This window comes from Nycticebus coucang, chromosome 24, assembly GCF_027406575.1.
Source record: "Nycticebus coucang isolate mNycCou1 chromosome 24, mNycCou1.pri, whole genome shotgun sequence".
NCBI classification, from domain to species: Eukaryota; Metazoa; Chordata; class Mammalia; order Primates; family Lorisidae; genus Nycticebus; species Nycticebus coucang.
This window is the reverse complement of record NC_069803.1, coordinates 14,849,193-14,865,241: the sequence shown is the minus strand read 5'-3', so window position 1 is coordinate 14,865,241 and position 16,049 is coordinate 14,849,193. Positions and strand designations below refer to the sequence as shown.

Below are 16,049 nucleotides of genomic sequence, written 5' to 3'. Positions count from 1 at the left end.
ATATAACCGATTCCCTGCCTTTTGCTACATTGAATTTATACGCTAAGTGATTGGCTGTGGCGTTCTGTTTGTCTTTGTGTTTTGACCCAGTTTCCCAGTAAAAGATGTGGTTGTGCCTAGACTTCTGTGGCCATTTGCTTATCATATTGTCTTCACCCTCGACCCCGTATCTTTTCTTTTATTGCAGCGACTGTCCTCTTCCACCCTTCTGTTGCACTGTGTTCAAAAGCCATTGATCCCTAGGGACAAAAGGAATCAAATTGTGTAGACCCATGGACCAGAACTCACTTTCTTACTCCCAGTTGGGCTGTTAGGGTTCGGAAGTATTACACTGCTAAGTCAGCAAGGTGGCGGAGGTCTGGCCAGTTAGCACTGTGTAAGGCAGAAATACATATGATGGCATAAGAATTATAGCATACTCTGATAATTCATCATTGAAATAGGTATTCACCTGTTTTTCTGATGCTTTTTGATGCTTCTTCTCACCTCCATAGAGTAGGTGATATGGACGGGGGATTATTCCCGGAAGTCTTACTGACCGCTATATTTCTAGGTTGAGAATGAAGATGAGATTAAGAATCTCCGAGAACTTCATGATTTGGTATACTCTCAAGCCTGCAGCTGGTTTCAGAACTTAAGAGACAGATTTCGAAGCCAAATTCTTCAGCACTTTGGATCAATGCCTGAGAGGGAGGACGACCTTCAGGTATGGTGGCTTTGATGTGTATGAGTTCCAAAAGTGTCCCTTTTGTATGAACTCAAATTAGTAGATTCTGACATTTCTTTTTCATTTTCCTTTTTGTACAGCATGGCTTTTGAATCCTCTGTCTCTTTAGAATTACGATCATCTTCCCCAGAGCCCTGGAATCCATTGCATTTTATATAGGTAGAGGCTGGAAATTGGTGTCAGCTGAAGTACCCATAGGAAAGAGCTCCAGAGAGGGAGCAAGTCCTTCCTTGAGTATTTTCCAGAAGGAGTAATCAGGGATTTAAATGCTGTGTTACCATGCAATGAACTGTGACTATGAGACAGCTATTCCTTTGAGCCCGTCGGCTGAACTCTTATTCCTGGACAGTGGAGAGACTTGTCATTTTCAGTACATTTAAAAATTCTTTTCTTGCCTCTCCTTTATCCCCAGCATCTTCCCCTACCCTTTAAATCTTTTTTCTCTCTTCGTGTTTATTATATCACTCCTCACATACAGGTTTAAATAAATACATGAAGATGGAGAGGTAGTAGACCCCACGGTGATGCACCTGCCTCTCATTCCAATTTTCAAAGGTTGGTCTGAGTTTGAATCCCAATTGAATCCTTCACCTGAACTTGAGAGGTCAACATCAAGCCATTCCAAATTGAGTACCTCTTTTGTTTAGCCTATCATTGCTTGCCATATGTTTGTTTTACCCTGGCTACCTGAATTTGATTAAACATAATAGAAAGAGGCTTTGATAAGAGCAGTATTGAATAGGAAATTTTAAAGGTTAAACAAAAAGCTTATAGGAAAATACAGCATTATTTTCTTATCACTTCATCATCCTCACCTTTTATCTTCTCCTCTACCACTGTTTCTGATAGTGATATCATCCTAGTGAGGTAGGATTCAGTCAGGAAATCAAAAGCAGCCTCTCCACATATTCCAGAAAGGGTTTAATGTAGGACGTAGAGTTCATGCAGTGGTGGGGAGAGCTGCAGGAGTCAGGGGGTCTGGACACCACAGATCTTCACCTGGGGTGGCAGACAAGGTGCCTCTCCAAAGCTTGTGGGAATCCCAGTGGGTCCTCACCAGTATCTCAGTCAGCAGCAGTAGAGCAGGTGGTTTTCAAGAATTCTCTAGAAAGCTGTGCTGTCCACATTTTGCAACAGTCTCCAGAGAATAATGGCCTCTTCTGTTCCAATGTCTACATCTCACAAGAGTGTCTGCCTCCCATTGGCCAAGTCTAATCCAGAACCATATGGTGAGGGAATCCTGGGAAAGGAACTTCTAAGGTCTCTGGAATTCAGGAGACGTGGCAGTAGTGATGAGTTGAGAGGAGAAAATGCACAAATGTAGAAATCTACTTTGAGTTTGGCACTGATGTCATAGGTCCTTTTGTCATTCCGAAACTTCACATTTTAGGTCCGGTAAACAATGTAATGTGTTAGGGATCTTTTACGTAAATCCGTAGTCCTCTCAGCAGCCAGCAGTCAGCCCTTACAACTTCTAGGGGACTTCTTTGTTGGGGAACTTTTTCTTTTTCAAGCCTAGACCTTTTTCTTAGATCTTTCCTAGGATTCCACCATACTTTGAAGACATTTTTAAATATCAGCTAATTTTTGTTAATGCTTTAAGTACATACTTGAACAGAACGGTTCTCAGATTGGAGCACTATGGCCTCCACGGGGAAGTGGCATTGTCTGAAGACATTTTTGGCTGTCACAGTAGACAGAAGTCAGAGATGCTGTTGAATGTGCTGTGGTGCACAGGATAGAACTATGACTCAAAGGCCGGTAGCCTACAGTTAAGAAACCTGCTTTAGGTTGGGCACAGTGGCTCATGCCTGTATCCGAGCACTCTGGGAGGCCAAAGTGGGACGATCACTTCAGGTCAGGATTTTGAGACCAGCTTGAGCAAGAGTGAGACCCCCGTCTCTACTAAAAAAGTAGAAAAATAAGCCGAGTGAGGTGGCCACACACCTGTAGTCTCAGCTACTTAGGAGGTTGGGGCAGGAGGATTGCTTGAGCCTAAGAGTTTAAGGTTGCTGTGAACTAGGCTAAGGCCATGGTACTCTAGCCCAGGCAACAGAGCAAGATTCTGTCTAAAAAAGGGAAGAAAGAAAGGAAAGCAAACAAGAAACCCCGCTTTAAGGCTTGTAGTGCAGAGGGAAGCAGGAGTGCTGACTATAGAGTGCGGTCTGGACTGAGTCTTGGCTCTGCCACAGACGAGCCGAGAGATCTCGGAAAAATTGCACACATTTCTGAGCTCCAGTTTCCCAGTTTACACTTTATGCAACTGTTAAGGGCACTTGAGATAAGACATACCCTGCTTCCCCGAAAATAAGACAGTGTCTTATTTTAAGGTGTGCTCCCAAAGATGCGCTAGGTCTTATTTTCAGGGGACGTCTTATCTTTCCTGTAAGTGGGTCTTATTTTTGGAGGATGCCTTATTTTCAGGGAAACGGCGTAGTACAGTGCTCACTCCGTAGATGTGGCGGTTTGTTATGTTAATGTCACGTAAGTCTTGTTTCATTAATACCTTGAACTATTGGTTATTTTCAGGCAACCCCGAATGGCCCTGCCTGGTGCTGGTGGCTTCTTGCGGTTCTTCCCGTGGATCCCCGGTACCAGCTCTCGGTTTTATCCATGAAGTCTTTGAAAGAACGATTGACAAAGATTCAGCATATACTGACCTATTTTTCTAGAGACCAGTCCAAATAAATAACTGCTTGGATCTTCCTTTAAAATTACTCCGATCTGGCTGTGCCGACGGCCAGATTGTCCGCTGCCTTTGCACATCCAGTGCTGGTTTCAGAAATGTAATGAAACTTCTTTTTTCTTCAACCTCCTGAATCATGCGGTTCTGCAAATGAATCCCTTCAACTAGGATTTAGACCACTAAGAACTTGCACAGAAAAACACGCACCGAATGGGTGTCAAACCTCTACATTGTGAAGAAGTTGCACTATGTACCATATTCTAAAATGAAATGAAAACTCTGTGTGTGTCTGTGGAGTGCGTGTGTGCGCGCGCGTGGGGGGGGCGGGGGGTGGTATGTGTGCATTTTCTCTGGCTTTAAAATTTTAAAAGAAGAAAAAGCCATAGAGTGCAGAACTTGCTGAGGGTCATTTTTTGCCCAAGTTTACAACAGTAGCGATACAAGATTTTGCAAATTGAATTTGCCTCAGATTTATCTGTCCTAATGCTTACATTTGCACAAGTATGTAAAATATAGTATGAGTATCATTCTTTGTTGGAAATCCTGCTGTTGCTGGACTGTCTTGACCATTGACTATGATACACTTTCCTATTTATGTAAATACTTGGCATCCCAGTGGCCGACGGGCGTTGGGTGCAGAACTTAGAGCCAGTTTTCAGGAACAATTGTAAACCTGATGTGGTACTGTGCATCTATTCATAAAACACTTAAAACTGTGAAAACATGGTTTACATTTAATTGTACATAAAGGTAAATGGAGAACTCAATTCAGTACCAGTTAGTCTGTACAGTTTCGGGGGCTTTTCACATTGACTGCCCATCTATGTAATTTATAGTTAGACACCATGTGTGTGTTTAAGATGACCTAGTATATTTAAGATGACCTAGTATAGACCCGTTCGGGATCTGGGGGACTGAAAAGGTGTGGAGTGAAGCTTTTACGGTTTGTTTTGTTTGCAGTTCTGGTCCTGGTGCAGATGTTAGTTATGCCTTATCCATATCATAGTTAGGTCCCCATGCTGCGCCATGGTCTAACAGTTAGGTCCCCGTGCTGCGCCATGGTCTAACAGTTAGGTCCCCATGCTGCGCCATGGTCTAACAGTTAGGTCCCCATGCTGCGCCATGGTCTAACAGTTAGGTCCCCATGCTGCGCCATGGTCTAACAGGTCCCCGTGCTGCGCCATGGTCTAACAGTTAGGTCCCCATGCTGCGCCATGGTCTAACAGTTAGGTCCCCATGCTGCGCCATGGTCTAACAGTTAGGTCCCCATGCTGCGCCATGGTCTAACAGTTAGGTCCCCATGCTGCGACATGGTCTATACTCATGCTGCCCTGGAGACTTTTGTAATTATTTGTTGCAAACTTGTGACTGTCCCTATTAACTTTCTTTTATGTAAGTAATTTGTAAAAGTTTCTTAAAATTTTTGCTTTTGCTTATTTAATTTTGAATAAAAGCAAAATTCATAATACTTCTTTCTTATATTTTAGGTCATTGTTAAAAAGCGATCAGTGGTGGTGAAGCCACGTTTTGCTTACTGTTTTGTGGGGTCAATCACAGGTTATGCTCTCCAGAATACCTCTTTGGGTCATTTTTTAAGCAAAGAATTACAGTGTCTTAGGAGGCTACGGGCCATTGAACCATCTTCTAAAGCACTATTTTTCAGCCTTTCAAACTTCCATGTCCCTTCAGGATGAAGATGGGATTTATACATCCACCCTGTACCGTTGGAGAGCCCCTCTTGGTTGTATATAATTGGCCCTTGCTGGTCTCTCAGTTCCCCAGCTATGATTTTTCAAGTACAAATAAATCATCTTTTAATACTGAATGTTTTTATAAAAATATATTCAGAAATGACTCCCTGGAGAACCGCCCCTCACCAGCACAGTTAATTCCAATTGACAATTTGTTCATTAGTTCTGCAGAAAACATCTAAAGAATGGGCCATTCTCCCAAAAGTTCCCTATCAACAGTTTTTAAGGTGTTAAACTTTCTTGCAATAAAAAACTACCAAATGCTTGTTAAGAAGTGACTTGGGTAGTATAAGTAAAGAGTTTACTTACACACAAACACACATGCACATACATTCTCATGGAAATGGATGGGTATTACTTACCATTTACCTTAATTTTGTGATTCACGATCTCTGGATTATTCTGTTTATAGGTATTTTTTTTAAATCTATGGAAATTTTTTCTACTGCTCCTATACAGTTTGTAAAAACAAACAAAAAACACTGACCAGTTATTTTTCCTTCATTACTTTAAGTGTCTAAGTTCCGTCAAGAATCAGTGTTTCAAGCCAAAGAAGCTGGTCACCAATTGTCTTTTACACCTGTCTCTGTACGTCCAGTTCTTCTGTTCTTCAAGGTACCACTCAGATACCTTCATTGGATAAACAAACTCTGAACTTCATTGCAGTTTCCTTATAACCCCACTTAATGGCATTTAAGGCAGATAACACAGTTAAATATATAAATCCTCTTGAGAGTATTATGACTGGTGTCTAGCACTTTAGACAGGTTTAGTTCCAAGACACAGGCAGATCACTGCATGGAGTCAAAGTAAATACCAGTTAAGAAGAGAGATTGGGTAAAGGTGGTTAACCTGAGCAAATACCTTTGCCCTCCCTTTCTCATATCCAAGTGTGTGTGTGAAGGTGAAGATGATGAAATCTAATGGCATTGCAAAACAGATTGATGCTTTTGAGGAGTCTCTGAGATACAAGATAGGATGTGATATGGAAGACCAGAGCAAAGCACGGCTTTGCAGAAATGAGCACTATAGGTCAAATGAGAGCAGCTGCGGGGCACCCCAACAAGGAGAGAGTTTTGGAAATCGCTCTTGTGAGACTTCTTTTTTTTAGAGACAGAGTCTGACTTTATCGCCCTCGGTAGAGTGCCGTGGCATCACAACTCACAGCAACATCCAACTCCTAGACTTAGGCAATTCCCTTGCCTCAGCCTCCCGAGTAGCTGGGACTACAGGCGCCCGCCACTACACCCAGCTATTTTTTGTGGTTGTTACAGTTTGGCTGGAGCTGGGTTCAAACCTGCCACCCTCAATTTATAGGGCCAGTGCCCTACCCGCTGAGCCACAGGCACCGCCCTCTTGTGAGACTTGTGAAATCGCTGGATCATTTGATCTTTCCCACACCTGGTCTGGGCAGTAAGGAGCAGCAGCAGACGCTTGTCAGGCCAAAGTTCCTGAATGTGGGCCTTGGGCCAGAGAAGATACTGCCAGTAGCATGAGGGGCCCTGTGCTTAGATGGCAGACCACCAGCCCCCCTCATGTAGCAGTATGTTCCAGCCGTCCCAGGGGGACAGAACCAGGCTGCCTTTCACTGAAGCAGCAGCCCCAAGTCGATGGTCCCAAGTGGCAGAGATGAGTCGTTAATCAAATCCTAGAAATCTGAGGAACATGAATGTTCTAAACAAGGGAACAAATCCAATCTCCTTAGACGTGAGGATGTGGCAATTCCTCAATGATCAGGTGATCGAACATGCTGCTCTGACAGTCCCCGTCAGCGTAAAACGTTCAATGAATGAATCATGGAAACAAACTTGGTAGACAAGCTAAAGAGAAGAATGGATGCAGAAAAAATGGATTCATGGGGTGGAGAATTAAGTTGGGTTCTTTTCCAGAGCAAAAGTAGGAGGGAAAAGTTGAGACATGGAGAATAGATTCAAGGTGGGTTTAAAAAAAAAAAAAATCCATCTAATAGAATTTTCTTAAGGACAGTAGAAGAAGTAAATAATACAAATTAATTTTCCCAGAGCTCAAGACTAATAAAATAGTCTATTTGCTTTCTTTGGAAACATACTCATCCACTTAAAAGTAACAAAATAAGGCAAACTTCCACAGGTAGACCGAGGGCAGGTGAAATAGCAACAACTTGCTTATCTGGCATTGACCAGCAAGGAGATGACTGGCTTAATGAGATGAATTCAAGGGTATAACTTTTCTCCCCAAGCCAATATTTAAATGCCAACATTAAAAAAAAGTTTAACCTTTTTTATAGGTACAATATGTGTGACCCAGCTTAATAACCAAGGTCTCTTGCATTCTTCTAAAGATTTTTTTTTTTTGTCGCCATTTAGGATATTGAAAAGAATATGGGCCTCATTTCAAATCAATATGTGTTCAATTTCAAAATGCCATAGGCAGTGCATGTGGCCCTTAGAAAAGTCCTGTGAAGTGGGTAATTTTGTGTAGAAGCAGAAACTCAAACATAAAGTTTGAGTAGTTTGTCAAAGATCACACAGCTAATACGTGGTGGAACTGACTTGGGCTGTACCTTTTTGCCACATCAAGTTATACACCATATAGGAAGATTGATGAATGAAGGGTCTGGGCTGTTTGATGGCTCCCTGCGTTTTATAGCTGTGGAATTAAAACATGTTTTGAAGCACTCCACCAAGATTGTAAACAGCTCAATTTGGGTTCAGTCCTATTTTTGATAGCAGTGTTAGGTATCAAGGATCATTAAAATGTTCTTATTCTGACCCAGTCCAATACTGGAGGAATTATATTAAGGAAATAATTTTTTTAAAAATTCACATGCCATACAAGGTTCTGTGTCATCTGACCTCACTTATCTCTCTGGCCTTACCTCCAATAAGTATGGTGTGATTTTAGGGAATTGACAAGAAGAAAAGAGACTTTGTCTCACGTACAATGCAGAGAATGGATCTCAATCGAGACCCCACCACACCATCAGTATGACACTGATTTGATGAATGTTCTCATTTCTAAGAATACCTTTTCTATCCCAAATGTTAGTATACAACATTGTGAAATCATAGGCAGTAAAAGTGAAATGTTTATGCTTCTTGTATGTCTACATTATTTTCATTTGGAATATAATAAAAATACATTCTCTACTGGAAAAAAAAAAATTCACATGCCAGCTCAGTGTCTGTAGCTCAGTGAGTAGGGCGGCCGCCACATACACCGAGGCTGGTGGGTTCGAGCCCAGCACCAGCCTGCTAAACAACAATGACAACTGCAAAAAACAGTCAGGCATTGTGGTAGGCACTTGTAATCCCAGCTACTTGGGAGGCTGAGGCAAGAGAATCGCTTAAGCCCAAGAGTGTGAGGTTGATGTGAGCTGTGATGCCACGGCACTCTACCGAGGTTGACATAGGGTGGGTGGAGTGCTTGGCTCAGGAGTTCAAGACCAGCCTGAACATCTCTACCAAAAAGAGAAAAACTATGATCACTGGGCAAGAGACATGAATAAAACCTTCTCTAAGGAAGACAGACGAATGGCTAACATATGAAACATATGAAAAAATGCTCATTGTCCCTAATCATCAGAGAAATGGAAATCAAAACCACACTTAGATATCACCTAAGCCCAGAAAGAATAGCCCACGTCACAAAGTCCCAAAGCTGCATGTGCTGGCGTGCGTGTGGAAAGCGGGGAACACTTACACTGCTGTGACCTTTCAATGAGAGCAACCTAATATAGCCTCTTTGGAAAGAAGTATGGAGAATCCTCAAAGATCTCAAATTAGACTTCCCGTTGGACCCCACAATCCCATTACTAGGCATCAACCCAGAAGAAAAAAAAAAGCCATTTATCATAAGGACATTTGCACTAGGTTGTTTATTGCAGCTCAATTTACAATCACCAAGATGTGGAAAAAACCTAAATGCCCATCAACTCAGGAATGGATTGACAAATTGTGGTATATGCACACCCTGGCACACTCTCTTATGCATGCCCACATAGGAGAAAAACTCAATTCAAGCTTGGGGGAGGGGTAATGAGGGAGGGAGAGGGGGTTGAGGTGCTCTCGTTGAAAGGGCACAGGGTAGGGGTGTTTGGCACACCTTTTGTGTGTAGAACATAACCACAAGAGGGACTCTACCTAACAGAATCAAATATTTTGACCCGGTTGTTTGTACCCTCACTTTAACCTGAAATACATTTACTTTTTAGAAAAAAAAAACAAACAGAAAGACAGTCCAGGGCTCATAGAAGACTACTTGGGAGGCTGGGGCAAGAGGATTGCTTCAGCCCAAGAGTTTGAGGTTGCTGTGAGCTGTGACACCACAACACTCTACCCAGAGTAACAAAGTGAGACTCTGTCTCAAAAAAAAAAAAAAAGAGAGAAAAAGAGAGATAAATCAGTAGAATTGACAAGTAATGTATTTTTCTTTAGAAATCCTATATTTTCCTGTAAGGCATAGGAGGCCATCCAGGGCCAATCTCATTCTATAATCACATTCCACTTGGGTTTGAGCATCTGAGATTGTGACCACATAGCTGAGTGTTTAGGAACAATGCGGTTACATTGATACAAGCTACCATACATATCTGAGGTACATAAAAACTTGAGGGCCCAAAGCTGGAAATGGTAAAGTGGTAAAGATTCACTGACTAGGTGTACACCTTGTGCACTACCCTCAGAATATTTGGTATTGCCCTTTCACTGTTTAATAACCAGAAGCATTCAGAAGTCAATGTGAAACCCTGTTACAGTGATAAAAATGTTAAATCTTAGGGATCAAAATATTCTTGAAATAAGGTTAATTTTTTTTTGTAATTGGTGCAATGTTGAAGTGAACTCACTTTATAAGGCTGACATTTTTACAGCCAAACTATCATCATAAACTAATACTCTAGGTAGCTCTATCTCAGTGGCTTTAAATAACAGTAGGGATCGTAAAAGAATAGAATTTAAATCCTGTTCCCTTCCTAACTAGCTAGTAGGGTGTGGGGTATCTCTTTTCATCTATCTAAGCCTCAATTTCCTCTTCTTCAAAATGGAGATTAGAACACTAAATACTCAAATGCGAAATAGCCATTCTTGCTATAACAAGGCCTGGAACAGTAAAGCTTTTAAGATAGACTTCTATTAAATCATTAAACAAGGATACTCAGGAAGGTTAGGGGTGCTCTGAGTGCCTACAGTGGAGAATGTTCTATGCCACGCAAGCTGGGATTTTAAAAAAACAATGCATTAAAAACATATTCTGACCTGACCTGACATTGCCCCGTAACACTCTCTTCTCCTTAGCCATTCACTCTGGCATTCACTGAAGAAATCTTTGATTTATCCTCAAAGAAGAACAGAAGGCAAGAAAGCCAGGGAAAATCCAACAGTAACTGCATACCTAGTGTAAAAACAACTCCTATTTATAAAATAGCTGTGGGAATTGTCATTGCTTTCCAGGTTAGCCTCAAGCCTCTAGCCCGCAGCAATTATTAGAGTATTCACACAAGGAATAGCTTTGTCCTTGAGTTGAATGAAGAGGAGTGGAGAAGTTGAGGCTGGAATTTGGGTTTACTTTTCATTGATGACACTCAGAAACAACTCTTGCGGTCTTAGAAATCTCTACTCGGGAAGAAGTAGAAGCTCTTGCCTTCCTCCATCAGAGCTGGAACATCCGCTGAATTTACTACTTTTTGCCACATGGAGGATCTTACGGAGTTGAACTTCGGCTATCTGTAGAAACTGCACTACCTAGTTTGGACGTATGCAGAATAATGTGTTGAAATAATTGTATTCTCCTTATATACTCACAATCATTAAGACTATTTCAATTAGGTAACTCAGTTATTCATTTCTGGCTGCAAGGGCTTTGGCCAGACAGAAAGCAGAAGTAGTTTAAAGCTCAGCTCTCTTCCTGTCTTTAGTTAACACTTGAGCCACTGAAGGTGGTTCTCAACCTTCCTAATGCTGCAGCCCTTTAATACAGTTCCTGTGGGTCTTGACCCACAGGTTGAGAACTGTTGGTTTATAGAAAGTTCTGGAAAGATGAGAAACCATGTCTTGAAAATTGGCGATGGAGAAGAGACATCTGAGGCGGAGATCTGTGATGGGTGGAAGGTTTATAGGTATTCACAGCATGGTTGAGAAACATTCCTCACCCAGAGATTAGGATATATAAAAGTGAAAAGTTTATCTTCTTAGGAGAGAGGAAGTGAGAGAGCAAAAGAGTGGAGAAAGAGAGGGATGGGGGGGGGACGGTAACATCGCATCCCCAGGAAAGAGAAGGGACAAGCCAGCACCTGGGGCCAAGTGGCTCAGTGATACTAAGGGAGGTTGTGTGGCCAAGATTGGTGGCTCACACCTGTAATCCTGGTACTCTGGGAAGCTGAGGCAGGTGGATCTCCTGAGCTCAGGAGTTCGAGATCAGCCTGAGCAAGGGCAAGAGCAGATCTCTACAGAAAATAAAAAAAAAAAACTAGCCCAGCGTAGTGAAGGGTGTAGCTACTAGGGAAGCTGAGGCAAGAAGACAGCTCCAGGCCAAGAGTTTGAGGCTACTCTGGGCTATGATGCTACAGCTCTCTACCCAGAGCAACAGAGTAAGACTCTGTCTCAAATAAATAAAGTTTTAAATTGACCTAGAGTCAAGAAAATGTTGGGCAATGTCTGTAGCTCAGTGGGTAGGGCGCCGGCCACATATGTCCAGGCTGGCAGGTTCAAACCCAGCCTGGGCCAGCTGAACAACAATGACAACTGCAACAAAAAAATAGCCGGGCGTTGTGGCCGGGTGCCTGTCGTCCCAGCTACTTGGGAGGCTGAGGCAAGAGAATCACTTGAGCCCAAGCGTTTGAGGTTGCTGTGAGCTGTGACGCCACAGCACTGCACCGAGGGTGACATAGTGAGACTCTGTCTCAAAAAAAAAAAAAAAAAAAAAAGAGAGAACTTATATCAAATTGATCTTTACCTGTTACTAGGAAATTGCAGGATGTGCTATTTTCTTGTTATTTTTGCCAGGCTACCCCTTTCACTCTTTGAGTCTTATGAGAAAGTGGGGAACACTTGATTAGTCAGCAAGATCTTACAGGGGTGGCTTTTGGTGCAACTAGGGACCCCAGGCAAGGGTATTCCAGGTAGCCATGGATTTCTCATGCCCCAAGAGTGGTATAGAAGCAGCACAGTGCCCAGATCTCCAAGGCACCTTGTGTGTTGGGATAATGAATAACCATCCAAAACCCCAGGACTTCTATACAACTCTGTTGTGGGGGAGGAGAAGCCATTAAAAATGACAGCGAGTGATTTTTTTAGATCCCACCGGCATTTATGTTCAGAATCAGAATTTGGCTTAAAGAAAATGAAGACATGCTTTCTGCAGCAGCACATACACTAAAATTGGAATGATACGGAGGAGATGAGCCCGGCTCCTGCGCAGGGATGACACACAGATGTACGAAACCTTCCATATTTTTAATTATAAGAGGGACTGTGCCTAAAAATGCCATCTGTGTAACCTAATTCTTGGTATCCTCCATGAATCCCAAACAACACATAAATAAATAAATAATTTTTTAACAAATGAAGAAATACAACGTCTCTTGCACACCTGAATTTGCCAATCAAGACTCAAACCCTCTGTAATGTATGTTCAGGAATTAAGAGAAACAGACAAGTCCACGGCAGTGGAAATGGGAAGAGGGTGATTATTCAAGTGATTCTGAAGTAGAATCCACTGGATTTTCAGATTTACTAAGGTACGTCGAGGGAAAAGAAAAAAGGATTCAAAGAAGAGGCTGAGATGTCAAACCCAAGTGATCATTAACCATAGCACAAAAAGAAGATGATGTTCATTTGCAAAAGAAGACAGAGGCTTCGTTGTGGCAATTTACTGGAATCCTGTGAGATTTTTCAAGGTCAACAATGTTTTGGGGGTTGATTCGTTACATCTTGTGATGTTTTGGGGGTTGATTCGATACATCTTGTGACTTGCCGTCCTGTAGTAGGGGGAGTCAGCAGAGAAAGATGTTTCAGGAGTCTTTTCACTGCTTGTCCCACCACCCTGCCCCACCTCTGGGAGAATTCAGTGGGTGATACACAGCTTATGAGACCTAACTCCTCAGCAGAAGTTCCTGGGACATTTTTATTGTGTACTCCCCCTTATGATTGGACAAGAGAGTTGGTTCATTTTTGGTTCTAAAAAATAAAAGTAAATAACCTGATCATGTTTCTTTTTACTTTCCCTTTGTTCTAGTACCTTTCACCTGCTATCAGCTATCAAGAATTTTATCCATTTCTATGTGAGTCCTACAGAAGGAACCTGTGGATTCCAGTGTTTATATAAGGCTTAGCTGTAATCCTCCACCCTGCTTTACTAGTGATGCTGGAGTGTGCACTCATTTGCTGGGGTCTCTGAGAAAATTACAGGTAGAAATCAGAACCAGATTCTCTAAGTGTTTACATTCTAGGGGTGGAGAAAATGTGTGCAAAACTCCTCCCACTTTTTAATCATCTCATTTAGAAGATTTCAACCCCACCTATGTCTTCCATTAAAATCTAAATGATAAGGATTTCCAAACCTGTAATTCTAACTCAGATCTTTCTCCTAAAGAGCAGAGCCACATATTTATTTTACTTCTGAATAAGTCCAGTTGAATGTTTTACAAATCTCTTAAACCTAGCATAGGCATTCAAACGCGTTTACTTTCCTAGATTAATAGCACCCCTATCCACCCAGAAACATTGTAGATATGTTTTTGCCATTTGCTCTTGTTTCCTCCCCATCATGTTAGTTTTCTTCCTAAATCTCTTGACTGACATTTTCTTTCCATCATCTATTTCCTAGTCTGAATGTAGGTCCATGGCCTGCAAACCAGGACAGGTGTACCTGAAGACATGCAAAGTTTTCCAAGGGGTAGGTGGGCATGGGTAATTTTAAGTAAATCCATTTTCATATCTTTAACCTTCGTATGTGATTTTTATAAAAATCGGCCTGCTTGAGAACTCACTTGTAGCAGACCACTTCAGGCCACTTCCTTCTTAAAATAGACCTTCTCTCACTTTCCAAAGGAAGTGTGTCCATCCCATCCACCCTTGATCTTATGAAGCTTTAAAGCCATTGCATAAAGGCACAATGTGAAATGTTGATATTGGTGTTGAGGAAGTGAAAGGCTCTAAAACTGGATTTAAAAAACCTTTTGCAAGTCAAGTGATTTCTAATTCTGTGCTTTCCACAGAGTTGAAAGAGACCTGAGTTGTCAGCTTATAGATTATTAAAATTAATTATATTTAATAATGTTATACTGTGATTTTTTTGGCATGTAACTCAAAAGCACAAAGAATTAAGTGGCATTGTTATGTAAAACTTCTTCATTTTCATATATTTAAACTACTTACACTTGAATCACTTATAAGTGTTCTGAGTCTTTAACTCTTTAAAAGTGAAAAATAAAAATAAAGTTGCTAAATTGTTAGCGAATCCTATATCATCCAATAAACACATAAATAATATTCGTCCTTGGATATATGAACTAATTGGAAAAAACTCCATCAATTTCATTAACAGATATTCTCAATACATTTTTATGTCTACATTTAAAAAATGTATAATTATGTGCAGAATATTAATCAATTATGTTATCAGCAATTATCATGAAAACTCAACAGTGAAGAAATATTAATATTCTGAGAGTTTTATTGTATAGGAAATAAAAGAAAATTTCAATTTCTGTCTATGTACTTTTATTATAAAGAAAGATGAGCAATAAAAGACTTTCAAGTGTAAAATATATGATCATAGCATTCTTGGAGGGGAAGTGGGATAGAAATGTAAGTTAAAGGGCAAAAAGCACTAAAGGATAAAAGGGCTAAGAAGACTTTTTTTTTTTTTAAATGTGTATTGGTAAGAGTAAAATTGCTATCATATTAAGCCCTTTGGATGCATTTTGTTAAGGTGGTCCTAGCAACCAAACACAGCCTTCATTTCAGACTGACAACAAGAGTGAGGACACAAAGTGTAGAAGTGAGGTGATCCCGGTCAAGGGTAACCTTTTATAAACTGCAATTGATCTAGGAGCTAGAGCTGGAGAATTTGTATATAGAGACAAAAGTTGCCCCAAAAGAAGACAGTAAGGAGTTGGGGACAAGTCCACAGATCAGACTCAAAAATCTACCCTCCTCAGCCAAGTCAAAATATCCGAAAAATTCAAGCATCTCACACGTATAGTAGTTTCTCAATAAATACCTAGAGAATGAATGAGTATACAGATGCAAACACATGATTTCATGTTAGCACCAACGTGGTAAGATTTTCAAAATTAAAAGATTAAGGCTCTGTGTCCATAGCTCAGTACTTAGAGCACTGGCCACATGTACTAGGGCTGGTGGTTTTGAACCCAGCCAGGGCCTGCTAAACAATAGGGACAACTACAACAAAAAAACAGCCAGGTGTGTCGCAGGCGCCTGTTGGCCCAGCTACTGGGAGGCTGAGGCAAGAGAATTGCTTAAGCCCAAGAGTTTGAGGTTGCTGTGAGCTGTGATGCAATGGCACTCTACTGGGGTGACACAGTGAGACTCTGTCCCCCCCCCCAAAAAAATAATAAAAGATATGTATTTGTTTTACAGGAGAATAAAAATGTCATGAAGCCAAAAGGTGTTCATATATTTACCAGGATAATGCGATCCATTCTTAACTTATTTTCCTTTGTAATTCCACAGATTCTTATGCTCCCTTTGCAGTATAGTATTGACGATATATGGAAATCAGGAATGCCACATGGAGAAAATTTAGAACCCTTAAAATAAGACAGTACTATTTTCAGAGTTAAATCTTTGGTTCTAAAAGTATTTATTAGCATCTGGTGTATGGGACAGCTATTCAAGATTCTTGTACCAACCCTTTAGAAACTATGGTTTAGGAGGAAAAACAG

The 16,049-nt window shown here is 41.1% G+C and overlaps 1 protein-coding gene and 1 non-coding gene across 6 annotated transcripts in view; both read left to right on the top strand.

The window, feature by feature from the left end:
- LONRF1 (LON peptidase N-terminal domain and ring finger 1) overlaps nt 1–5,175 on the top strand; it is a 37,797-nt gene extending 32,622 nt beyond the window's left edge. Inside the window, exons 11-13 of one of the 5 annotated variants that reach the window (XR_008377341.1) lie at nt 554–706; nt 3,257–4,455; nt 4,708–5,175. Coding sequence is in view for 1 of the 5 variants with exons in the window: in XM_053578351.1 (XP_053434326.1) it covers nt 554–706; nt 3,257–3,415 (312 nt within the window). In the remaining 4 variants the exon portion in view is untranslated. Of the gene's footprint in view, nt 1–553; nt 707–3,256 lie in introns of all 5 variants that reach the window. The other 4 variants (XR_008377340.1, XR_008377339.1, XR_008377338.1 and 1 more) reach the window with 4 other exon arrangements.
- Nucleotides 5,176–12,489: 7,314 nt separating this feature from the next.
- Nucleotides 12,490–12,596, top strand: LOC128576641 (U6 spliceosomal RNA). Its single transcript, XR_008377471.1, has one exon. It is a non-coding gene; the product is annotated as a U6 spliceosomal RNA (small nuclear RNA).
- The last annotated feature ends 3,453 nt before the right edge of the window (nt 12,597–16,049 follow it).